This window comes from Chrysemys picta, chromosome 8 (assembly GCF_011386835.1).
Source record: "Chrysemys picta bellii isolate R12L10 chromosome 8, ASM1138683v2, whole genome shotgun sequence".
In the NCBI taxonomy this organism is placed as follows: domain Eukaryota; kingdom Metazoa; phylum Chordata; order Testudines; family Emydidae; genus Chrysemys; species Chrysemys picta.
The window spans coordinates 78,079,795-78,092,970 of NC_088798.1; the positions used below are offsets into that span (position 1 = coordinate 78,079,795).

The 13,176-nt window shown below is 45.3% G+C and overlaps 1 protein-coding gene across 1 annotated transcript in view; it reads right to left on the reverse strand.

Moving 5' to 3' along the window:
• FGF18 (fibroblast growth factor 18) overlaps positions 1–5,163 on the reverse strand; it is a 107,557-nt gene extending 102,394 nt beyond the window's left edge. The window contains exons 1-2 of the mRNA XM_008179587.4: positions 2,929–5,163; positions 2,671–2,707 (exon numbers count right to left, since the gene is read on the reverse strand). Of these exons, the coding sequence (XP_008177809.2) occupies positions 2,671–2,707; positions 2,929–2,960 (69 nt within the window). The 5' untranslated portion in view covers positions 2,961–5,163. The remainder of the gene's footprint in view (positions 1–2,670; positions 2,708–2,928) is intronic.
• Positions 5,164–13,176: the final 8,013 nt, after the last annotated feature.

The window sequence follows — 13,176 nt, forward strand, 5'->3', positions numbered from 1 at the left end:
CTTCTAGTCTTAGCAAGCTGACTATGATGAAAGACAGATCTTTGTCCATAGTGTTTTCTCTGAGGGTTCAGAATAAATCCCACCTGCTCCTGAAAACTATTGAGTTATCTGAACTCCCTTAATTCCTCTATTTATTGATCCCCAACTCTTCTAAGACACTGGATACCCATTTCAGACACCACACAATATGAAGCTAAACTAACTAGCAATGGCACATTGATATGACAGTCCAAAAAATTGAGCCTAATTTCCCACTGCTAGTAATTTATAGATTGTTATGGTGATTTGTAATCTGCTTCTATTGTCTATAAATTTACTGCAGAGGGAAGATTTTAGTCATGGAATGAGCTAAAATCTCATCTGGCTTCATATGTCTTATTTTGATATGCTGCACTGTTTAAGTATTAGTTCAGTAGAAAAGTAAAAACCACATTCTAGTAGGTGCTAAAATTGCTGTAACCACTGACTGTTAAGCCACCAGGTAATATTCAGGAACCATGGATCATAATTCTAATCATTAATATGTAGGTCAACTCACTGATCTTAATTTATAGAGGATAGCAAAAGTAGGCCTTGGAATATAATTCATTTGGGACATTCCTATAATCTCCCAACACACAGCTTTTTAAGCAAAACAAATATTAAGCATAACAGATGCATTGATTTACTTTAGTTCACCAAAGGTTAACTCTTACCCAAACCGATCATTAGAAAAGAAATCCTATAATCCCTCTTTCCCATTCAGGCTCTAAACATGTAATCTCATGAATAAATCTAGAGAGAAAGTGTAACAAAATGGGCAATAAAAACTCACTGCATTCACATCTTTTTATCTACCATTAATATTGTAAACACTCTCTTTCAGGCCCTTGAGTATGACTAACCTAACGTTTTGGCTTCCCACACTACAAGCCATAATAGTTTGGCTCTTGTTATAACAACCAGTTTGATTCACCACCATAGAAAAGTGGTAGAAGAAGATACCTCAGAGTAAATCCCAGTGTCAGATCTTCTTGCAAAATGCTGCAAAATCAGCACTAAATCTAAAAAGTATGGTTCTAATAGTAAGAGAGTACAGAACTTTCTCTTTTTTTTTCTTCATTATTTTATTGCTCTGGAAGCCTGCAAGCTCCAACTGTATAAATGCCAATAACTTCCCAAGTTTTAAGGCTGTTGAAGTAAGAGATCAGATTTTAGCAAGTGCTTTCCAGGCAGTGAGCCAAACTTCTTCTGATTCACTAAAAGCAACAAGGGGGCTGGGAGGGGGGGGGGACGGAATGAAGGGTTGATTAACTTCAGTTACCACACAATCTCAAAAATGTCTTCTTAGTGCGAAGGGTGCAATCGCTGATTGTCCTGCCTGTCCAGCCTCTTGGGGGGGGGAGAGGGGGGATGAACTGGAGAAATACAGCAAACGCCTTCCAACAACCACAAAGTAATTTACAGCTGTAGATCCCCTCTCTTGACTAGGAGGCTGCTGTGCTGAAATAAGGAGTTCTTTTGTTTTTATAATGTAGCTGCAATTTTCGGGGGGGAGGAGGTGGATATGGCAAAGTTTTCAAATTTGGCCCGAGGCACTGGTCGTATTTCAGACACTTTAATCCGTTTGCACAGGATCCGTTCCTCCCCACCTCAAATACTGCCAGAGAACCCTGGAAGAACAGGTGCATTCCTGGCCATCTTGCATGGGCACTGACCCTAAGGGTGCGGAAGGACTTGGACCGCCACCGGTTTACACGGCAGCTCCTCAGAATGCGAGTGGGAACCCAGCCCAGGGCACACCAGCAGGGCCGGGCAAGACGGAAGGGCTCCCAAAACTGGAGCACCTGCTTTGCCAACTCTGAAACACTCGAGATCGCGGGTGTGTCCTCTCCAGACGCACGTGTTGCATTTACACCAGCGAAAACTATGTCCAAGCAAACCACATTGTTTTTAAACCGTATTTTTGTTGTCGTGGAAAATGTGATTCAACTCACTCCACCCCGAATTTCAGACTCTCCCCCCCCATCTCTATTCCGCCTGTCTGTCAGTTTCACGAGACGGCAGAAGTCTCGCTCCCAGTGACTTTCGAATTGTTTCATTTCTGCAGCTCGAAGGCAGGATCTTGCTTGGGTGGCTTTCTACTGTATGATTGTGGGGTGGGGGAGATGGGGCGAGCAAGAAGCCTCCTTTTTCTGGCTAAGGACACTCGTGTTTTTTCAGTATCACTTCGTGTAGGTTCCCTAGGAAAAGGAGATCTAGCGCCTGCTATTCCACTACACATGCATCCATCCACATTTTGCAAGTAGTAGAGTCCAACACTCCGCTCACATCATTAGCCAGGCTAATGCACTCCAGAGAATCCTTTTAATGTAGGCTACTGGCATCCACAATCGAGCTGTGGCCATTTGAAAAGGGGATGGGGGGAGGTAAGAGAAATTAAAGATAATTTGTTCCTACAGTGGATTAACAGAAGTAGTCATTGAAATGAGGTTTAGCCGGAGGTGCAGCTGGTTTCCAGAGCAAGTGACACTCCACTGCCTGGCGTGGTGATCATTTTAATCAAACTATAAAACTGGGGAGGAGGAGGTGAAACCCCTTTGCAAAACTGCCTGACACTCAAAGAGGTCAGCACGCCTCCTTTGTTTCTTTTTCCAACCCAAAGGGAGAGAAGACAGAAAGGACACATACCTGTACCTGAAAGCACATCAGCAGGGAATGTAAACATCTGGAGAGGAGAAAAAAAAAGCAACAAAAGATCAAATGATGCCGTGAAATGGCTATTATCATCATCATCATCATTATTGTTAATAACACAGATCGATGCTTTGGTTAGGAAAGGCTCGGGTCTCAATGACCACCTGATTGCAAGGAAAATGCAACCGGAGCCTTAAAAGATGAAAGTTTACCCCCCCCCCCCCAAAAAAAATTTAATGTCATAATCCTTACAAGCAAGTGCAGGCTGAGAGCAGTGAATACATCGCTGAGTGAGGAAGGGGGGAGGCCAGTGGCTTCAAGTTAATGGAGCAAAATCCCCAGCCGCAGCCTTGACATGGGAATGATCCAGTTATAAACCCCCGCAGATTTCCAGCGATCTCGCTTCGCGCTGATAAACAAAGATGAGAAGTTGAGATACTGCTTGGTCTGCCTCCTCCGAGTGGCTCCCTTAGGCATCAGCTCTCCTCTTCCCCCGTCTCTCCTCCTCCTCCTCTCTCTCTCTCTCTCTCTCTCCGCCTTTGGAGAGATGAAGGTGCTTATTGTCAGTAACTTCCGATCATCAGCAAATAAACCCCCCTTGTCTCCCCCCCCCTTGCTAAGGACCCAGCCCTGCGAGGAGGATAAAGCCTTTTCCTGGATTCAGCTCCCCCAGATAGAGGCGCAACAGCAGCAGCAGCAGCAGCAGAGCTAATATTTGCTTAAGGTTATGATGGCTGGCGTTTGCCCTCTGATCCCCTTCCTTCGGATGGATCCCTCGGTGCCTAGGAGGTTATTTCAGGGGGAGCATGGCAGGGTGTAGTTCGCAGGTCTCTTCCACCGCCGGAGAGGTTCCTCGAGAGGTCAGAGAAGGGGGGAAGGATGGATCTTTGCTCTCATGTGCACCCTGCGCAGCTAATAGTCAGTCTGCCGGGGGAACGCGCACACACAATGCTGGAGCAAAGGCTTCAGCCCTGATCTCTCTTCTCTTGCAGGCTCATGTTTCCTGCTCTCCCTGTCTCCTTCCCTCAGCATCACCACCTAGGGAGAGCATCGACCAGTGGTGTTTCCAATCAGTGCAGCAGAAAAAAAGCAATCTCTCCACTTGCTGGGCGATCAAGATAAATACAATTGACCCCCCTCCTTCTCTCCGCAGTTCAGAGAGGCGATGCGCCCGGGCAGGAGTCCCCGATCCGCAGGCGAGCAGGGGCAGTCCTGGTGTATTTTTAAGGGTTCATTCTAGATCGATGGGTGGGAACCAAACACACCTACCCCCAAAACAGTACCCGGCTAAGCAGACACGGGAAAGAAGCTCCTCGCTTATTATGCAGTAAGGGCAAATGCCGAGTCCCCTTCAGCTAGAAGAGCCCAGAGCTCTGCACAAAACTATCTGGTGGCGGCAGCTTAGCCGCTGGTCCTTCTCGATCCAGAGCCGTGAGATCAAAGCCGGAGGGCAGGTTCCTACAGCAAAGGGTAAGAAGCATCCTTTGAAAAACAAAACAGACAAGTCTCTTTTTTTTTGTAAGGGGGAGTGGGTATGCCAAAGCCAAAAAAACTCTCTCCGGATGCGTAGTGGGTGTCAAATAATACCAGACACACACGCACACACACACCGACCCACAAAAACAACAGCCTTCAGCTTTCTCCGACAGTTCAATCTTGCTTCCTACACAGGTTTGGAAACAATTTCAGTCCTCCCTGCGTCTCTGCCTTGCCCAGCTCCAGCAGCAGGCAGGGAAATCCGCAGCCCGATCAGGGCTGAATGTCTTGCCCCAAAATCAAGCAAGCAACTCCCCCACCCTGCACCCCTGGGCTGGCTTCTTGGTGAGAGCTAGGACGCCAAGCGGCTGCGCCTTGACTGTTCTCTTCGGATGGCCCATCAGCTCCGCGGATGCTTCCCTCGCCTCTGCCCCTTCTCTGTCCAGGAGCTTAGTGCTGACCACTAGCAAAGAGCCACCCGCCGTCCAGAGCGCTCCCCCGTGTGCTGCAAAGCGCGCGGCTCCTCAAGGCTCAGGAAAACAGCAGCAGACACGTGTCCGCCTGAAACAATCCAGCACGTTGCTTTGTTGCCATCCCTAGACAAGCCAGCCAAGTTAGCCAAACCTCACATGCGCCCACTGTGTCCAGGGCGGCTGCTTCGCTTCTGGGGGGTGAAAGGAATGACAGAAGTTGTTTCACTGGTGCTCAGAAAACAACACACCCGAGAATAGGCAAAGAGACTGGTGAAGCCATGGAATGGGAGGAGAATGAAATTCTCTCTCTCTCTCTCTCTCACACACACACACACACGGGAAACCCTCAGAACCCAGACTCATGTCCTTTGTTGGTGGTATCAAGATGCTGCTGAAGAACAGCTTCTAGGCCCCCCTCTCCCTTGCTTCATGCCAGATTTTGTTACTGTGTACGTGGGCACAAAACATCCTCCTCTGGTCGTTGCCCAGGCCCTGCCTTCGGGCGTGTGTACGCGCTCGAGGGGAAATGAGAAGTGACTCCGATTCAATCAGTGCAAGGCGGCGTGTAAGGGCAGTGTGTGTCGGGGGGGGGGGCGCTGTGTGGTTAGATAATGTCACTGCGCATCTGGGGCAGGGGGAGGCGAGTGGATCGGTGTCTGTCTGTCTGCTATCCAGGATGAAAGTGTCAGACCCACTCACCTGCGAGATGTGCTGCAGCAGGAATTCCCACTCGCTGGCCAACTTCACCAGACGGGCGGTTCACGCTTCAATTCACCTGTCAAACCACCCGAGGGCGGAGAACCCTGAGACCCTGACAAACATTCTCCCTGGATGATCAGGAGCAGCCATCCCTTTGGAAAGCAGCAGCTGTCTCCTGTTTTAACGCCCGTGAACCCTTAATGAAACAACTCGGATCATCCTGAGCCGGATGGTAAATGCACACTGAAATACACGGCTAAGCCACAGACGCATGGAGAAATGCAGGCGCAGAGATGCTTTCAGCCCTGAAATTGCTGACACCCTTCAGATCTATGGAGCTGGGGGCAGCATTTTGCCAGGTTATTATTTATTATGATCTTCCACGTTGGGATATTTACAGCAGAATCGGGTTGTTTGGGTTTACACAGTGCAAGTCAAGGAATTTCCCCATATCCCAGCTGTTTTCCACCTCTGCCAGTTTTAGTTTCAAAACGCTTCGCTTGCCATCTAGTGGAAGAACCTTGCATGTGCAAGCATCACCTGCAGCAGCCTAAAACCCTACTCCCAGCCTATCATCATGCTGGACGCCAGTCAAAGAACTACTTATTCCTTAGGAGATTAAGGTGGAGCGAGCTGTAAAGTTATAGTTCTACTACCTAGGCCCATGCAGCTGTTGTTTTACCTGTGTCCTTTGCTGTGTTAAAGAGCACTGCGAGCCTCTCTAAGCCACCAGAACCCAGGTATTAGGTCATGCATTAAAGGCCTAATGAGGAAGATTCAAAGGACTACTCATGCCAACAACAGGGTGTAGATGCTTTCCAACCATCTCATCTAAATACTCAGACTGCACAGCAGGGACCCAAGTCAGTCTGCTTCAACTCATGTTAAAAATCATTTTTTTTAAATAATAAATGACAACATTCATGCATGTAAATGCATTGAGTACAGTGAGTATTTCTCCTTCTTTGGAAATTCATTTATAGTAGACAAAATGCCTGGAACTATTCTAATTCTCAAAAGAGAACATAATGTCAGTTAACACAATATTAATTGAGAACCTAAGGAAGCTCATAACTTTAAGGTTTTTTAATTCTCCACTCAAATACCAGTGTATTTCAGGCCTTCTCACAGCCACATTTAAATGACACAGTGCTCTCCCTCTCTCCATATTTTTAGCAACAAATCCTTATTCTTTGCAATTATCCTTATTCTTTGCAATTTTCACTCCATAAACTCCAGTCCTGTAGACACCTGTGTGCATAACTTTGTTCACATGAATAATCCTACTGACTTTAATGGGTCTACTCCTGTGAATAAAGTTATGCACATGTTTAAATGTTTGCAGGATCAGGGCATAATGATCACGATGGACTGCTCTGAAACTCACATAGCATCCCTGCAGCTGCTCCTTGTTTACAGGGACCAGCTAGTGAAAGATCATCAGAGCTGTTCTGTTGAGATTTGAAAGTCCATTGTTTATCATGGTTTAAATCCCTAAATTTAAATCCCTTAAATCCAATGGGAGAGACTGCACTAAAATTCATGGATTAATTACAGTGATGGGGAGACTAATTTTAAAATCTCTATTTAGAGGTAAAAATATTAAACTTCTACCTAGTCTTACTTCATGCCTACTTTATTTAGTCTAGAACAGAGTGTTTGGTAGGGTGCTGTTGGAAGGAGAAAACTGACTTTTCCTTCTAGCTGTAGTTGGACATTGCTCAGTCACATTCCTGGAAGATGAGTAACTCCAAATGGAAAAATATAGGCTTTTCCATGCACATCAGGCCAGCGGTCCAGTAAGTCTGGGATCTTGCTCCTGGCAGTGGTCAGTATCTGATGCTTAAGAATAACATCCTGCATAATAAATATAACCAATTACACAACGCCATCTGGATGTTGGGAGTGGGCGGTGGAAAGTAGGGGTACGTTTATACTTACCTCCGGGTTCGGCAGTAAGCAATCGATCTTCTGGGATCGATTTATCACGTCTTGTCTAGACACGATAAATCGATCCTGGAAGTGCTCGCCGTCGACACCGGTACTCCTGCTCCACAAGAGGAGTATGAGGAGTCGACGGGGGAGCCTGCCTGCCGCATGTGGACCTGCGGTAAGTACCTTGTAGTTCGAACTAAGAGACTTCGACTTCAACTACGTTATTCACGTAGCTGAAGTTGCATATCTTAGTTCGAACTGGGGGGTTAGTGTGGACCAGCCCTAGTTCCTGCTTAACAACTGCCGTCACTCACTTTAGGCGCCCTGAAGCATCTGATTTGACTACCCGGTCTCAGTTTTCATGACCAGCAATGTCAGCAAAGGTCAAAAAATTATCCCGGCCTTCTAAAATCCAGCCACAATATTTACTTGGGGCCTGATTCAGCTCCCATTGGCATCAACAGTAACACTCTGCTCAATGTTGGAGGGCCCTCAATGACCTCTTGCAGCAGTGAAAATTCCACTGGATGTCTGCAAACTGCATGAAAAATAGTTACATTCATGTATCTATTTTTCAAGCTTCCTAGTTATCAATTTCATTGAGTGACCCCCTTTATTCTCACGTTATGGGACAAGGTAAAAAGGAAGGATTTAGGCATTGTCATCATGCCTTTTAGAAGATGAGGCATTTCCATCAAGTTCCCTCTAACTCTTCTCCAGTCACAGCTAAATAATTCTAGTTTTCCCCACTGCTGTAGCATTGTAAAACCTCCTAAAAATAAATTCTACAAAGGCTATTTTCTGAGGTAAAGTCAATATACATTTTTTAAACACAAACATGGATGTCAGATATGGAAACAGACTATAGAATCAATCTGTTCCTGGCAAAGAAAATCCTGTACACTTTGGCAAAAAGCTGGAAGCAGATCGTAACATAGCCAGCTCCCCAAGAGCCACTAACACGTGTTCTGTCAGCCAGCAGTGATTCTACAGACCAATTTGGGAACCACTGGTCTATCAGACCACCTTGTACATCCTCAGCTAATGCAGGATCATTCTGTATGTACATTAAATTATCATCTTTTATTACTTGTATTATGGTAGCACCTAGAGGTCCCAGCTCAGATCAAGACTCCATTATGGAAGGCATAATATCTACCCCAAAGAGCCTACAATCTAAACATGCAAGACAGAGAAAGGATGGGTGGTGATTCAGGGGCATACATTTCACCTGTCCCTCCACTGATAATGTCAATCTATGGCTTTCTACTACTTTTACAACCTTAAGCTTTGTTCTGGCCACGTGAAATCTGGTACTAACTGAAAGGGGCCAATTTCCCCTTTTCAAACATGATAGGCATTGCTGTCTAGTGATTATAGCTGGGAATTCAGGACTCCTGGATTCAGTTATTGACTCTGCCACTCAGTGTGGCACCTCAGTTATGCCTGTTTACTTATCTGTGAAATAGGGATAAGCTTCCCATCTATGGGGTGTTGTGTGGCATAATTCATCAATAATTGTGTGGTGCTCTGACATCCTCAGAAGGAAGGCATCATAGCAGTGCAATTATTATTTAGACTTGAGCATCGATATGCATGATGCACCATGCATCCCATGGTGGTAGAAGAGGTCAAGCTAACATCCCCCAGATTTAAATGTAAGGCGAAAGTAAAAGACTCTTAACTTTGGAATCCACTGGTCCAAAAGAGCCAGAGAGTGTTGACTTTCAGAGGGTGGCACAAGGCCTGTCTCTTTTCCCAGGCTCGCTCTGGGGGGGTTGGCTGAGTGGCTTGAGAGTGACTGTTGAGTTGGTGGGAAGGACTATTTATGTGGCCATTGGGTGCACTGGATGTGTATTTTTAACAGCTTTGTACATGGACCTCAAGCTCTGACGAGGCCACACTTTAAAAATCTAAACCCACAAATAAAAGAAATAGACACCCATTATCTTGCTGTTTTATGTCCCTTGAGGAGAAGAACTTGGATCCAAACAGGGCACAGTAGGAAGGAGTAAAATGGAGATTTTGAGCAGCAGACTCAGAGCCAGCATCCTTGGGGTGACACCACTGAAGTCGCCAGCATTACACATGGATTAATTTGTCCCTGTGATCCTATTTGTGCCTGATTCAGATTTCAGCAGCAGTGTGTTTGTCAGATGTATTATGTATCAAACAATGTACCTCCCCAAAAAATCTTAAGGCATCAATCCTGCAACAGGATGTGCATGGCAGACTAACGCTTGCTTTTGACTTCAGTGGGACTCTGCCTGGGCATATGGGTTTCCCCACAAGGACCCAGTTGTAGCAGTGCAGCCTACAGCTATGCCTTCTTTTTGTGATCTGCTGGTATTAAGGCGGCATCACTTTTGTAGTTTATGATGTAGTTTTTGATGGCATTTAGTTACAGTTTGATCACGTGTGACTGAGACAACATTCTTGATACAGTGGATCTTGAAGAAGGTACCTGCTGCAGCAGATGGTACCGGATCCTAGCAGAGAATGAGAAACAACACAACAGACTTATGGACTTGGAAGCCAGAGCTATAATTTTTCTCTCAGCAGTTGGGGAAAATTACACAGTCAGAGATGGTAAACCTACAAATTATGCACAGAAAAATTTCTTGCTGAGACAACCTTGACACTGGCATTACGGATTCAGCCTGGTTGTTGTTTGGCTCACCTGCAACAGCTGCTGCCTTTCACCCTTCAGCTGCCACAATTGAACAGATCTGCACACATTGAAAGTCACCTAACCCGCTAAGCCCCTTCACTGAATGCAGGGCCAGCTCTAACTTTTTTGCTGCCCCAAGCCCCCTCACCGCCCCCGCCGAGCACCGCGCCACCGGAGCCTGCCCCCCCCGAGCGCCGCACCCCGCGCCGCCCCCCCGCCGAGCGCCGCGCCGCCGGAGTGCCCCCCCCTGCGGAATGCCGCGCCACGCTGCCCCCCGCCACCCTAAGATTGGCCGCTCCTTACCAGGTGCCGCCCCAAGCATGTGCTTGGTTGCCTGGTGCCTGGAGCCAGCCCTGACTGAATGCCTTGAGGAGCCAGCTCTGCCAGGGGGTGTTTTCAGATGTGCCCCTTGGATTTTATTTGAATCATTAAAACATTTCTAGACACCTTAAATTGTGTGTGATTTTTTTTTTCTAAACAAAACTTACATTCTGGGTTTAAACTGCCTGCTGGAGCCCTTTAATTTTTAAATCTCATACACTATATTGAAAATAATGTTAACATTAATAGTATGTTAGGCTGAGTTGTAAGGAACAGAATATTGTGTCTGAAAGCAGCTGGGTAAAGGACAGTCATTTATTGGGAGTCCTATTTTCCCATTTCTGTGGAAAAAACAGCTCTTATTTGGTTTCAAAAATATATAAACAACAGCACTGCCCCAATACTATTCATTCACTGATGGAGGCTGCTGTTTCATTTGATTCGCAGGACACAGCCAGTCAGCACAACAAATTCCAATTGGAAATGGAACACCTCCATTTTAAATTGTTTATTTTTAGTCGAGCACATTCATAGCACGAAGGCAAGTGCAGTATATGTCTGAGAGCTTGATATTCACCAGATTATATTAATTGATGCACTGGTCAGGTAAAATTATATACGGCAGAGCACTCCTTATGATCTCCTAGTGTTAATTCTTTTCAGTCACACACGCAAAGGCTTGATTTAAGACTATGTTCTACAGGGCCTTGGTGGCTTATTGGATTAGTTACTACTCTTCACCAATTCAAATCAAAGTCTGATCAGCATGACCTTCCGCTTATATGCTGTTAAAGTCCCCCCAGTGAAATGAGTTTCACTTTCTCTGCTCCAATGATCCACATCACTGAACGACCAGACATTTCACAAAGTATGAAGTGTATTCAATGGGGCCAAAGAATTAACAGCATGCTTGAGTGGGAAACCTTCACAGCCACCGGACACCCCTTCACGTCAGAACTTAGGAATGTGAATGGGAAGAAGTGGAGAAAAGGCTTGTGCTGTATCCAGCCATACTGCACCTGGCGTACAGCAGGGTAAGCGGCCCTTGGCTCCTTTAGTTCCAAGATTTCTTAAAAAAAGAAAACAAGTGGTCTCATGTTTTAAAAAGACATACAGCTTAGCAGTGCATCTCGAGCTGCTGCACATGGGTGACTTATGCACGATTTACTCCCAGGATATTCCGATCCCAAGGGGGAAAAACAATTTTACTGAAAATTAAGCAGGTATGTTTTTGAAGGATTTTGCCGTTTTAAATCCTCAGTTAAAAGCATTGGAAATGTTTAGTAGGGATGTGGTGCATATCCTAGTTTTATCCAGTCTGGACACAAATAGACATTTAGATACCATGATGACAGGGCTTTAGAAATAGTTATGCAATATTGGTAGATTCATAGAATCATAGAATATCAGAGTTGGAAGGGACCTCAAGAGGTCATCTAATCAAGAGATTAGCTCGCTCTAGGTAGAGACATTTTGTAACTATTTGTCTTTGCTGGAATAGCACTCTCAAAACAACTATGAGCAAATAGACATCATCAGAGCCTTCCTCTGTGTTGTGACATGTAGTCAAATCCTTTAATGAGAAGTATAGTATCTGCAAATGACATGGCGGTAGGTGCAGTGATTGGATAGTCAGGATTCAAATACAGCCAACCACAAAGTGTTGGGCTCAATTCCGAAGCCCAGAGCCTTGCTTGGACACTTTTTTACAACATACCAAAATAATTCTACAAACCTGGACTGCAGAAATGTGTAAGACCACAGTGTGGTAGTTGAGCGTTAGGATATATAACTGCCACAATGATATCAAGTCGAGATATATCAAGAGACCTAGAAAGACCTAACAAGGAAAGCTGTAGTTTTCAAATTAAAAACAAAAACAAAAAAACCACCTCTGAGATCTAGAGCACAACAAACATCTGAACAACAGTAAGGTTTACTTCAAAAAGACCTGGACCATCGATTCACAAGAGGCAACAAATATAGTTTCGCTCATTCCCCATGGGACCTGCAATATGTAACACACAGGTAATCACTTTACAATGTTATTCCATGTCACAATGATCCAAACATTAGAAAAGGTTTGGGCGGTTATGATGTTTATCAGCCTGATCTGTGTTTTGCGCACACAGTTCAGTTTTGTGTTACTGATGCATTGTTCAACCAGTAATCTGTCAGACATGACAGGTGAGCGCTGGAAGGCCACTGGCTCAGCCTCAGCAGTTTCAAAATCCTATTGCACATCAAAAGCAGGGTGGTTTTAGTATGCCAAAATTTCTCATTGGGAATACATGAGCTCTGAGTAGCTACAATGTGGAGGAACTAAACCAACTCAGGTCATATAAGAGCATAAGAATGGCCATACTGAGTCAACCCAAAGGTCCATCTTGCCCAGTATCCTGTCTTCTGACAGTGGCCAATGCCAGGTGCCCCAGAGGGAATGAACAGAACAAGTAATCATCAAGTGATCCATCCCCTGTCGCTCATTCCCAGCTTCTGGCAAACAGAGGCTAGGGACACCATCCCTGCCCATCCTGGCTAGTAGCCACTGATAGACCTATCCTCCATGAATTTATCTAGTTCTTTTTTTAACCCTGTTATAGTCATGGCCTTCTTTACATTCTCTGGCAAGGACTTCCACAGGTTGACTGTGCATTGTGTGAAGAAATATTTCCTTTTGTTTGTTTTAAACCTGCTGCCTATTAATTTCATTTGGTGACCCCTAGTCCTTGTGTTATGAGAAGGAGTAAATAACACCTCCTTATTTACTTTCTCTACATCCACCTTGTGTTATGAGAAGGAGTAAATAACACTTCCTTATTTACTTTCTCTACATCCGCCATGATTTTATAGACATCTATCATATCCCCCCTTAGTTGTCTCTTTTCCAAGCTGAAAAATCCCAGTCTTAATCTCTCCTCATAT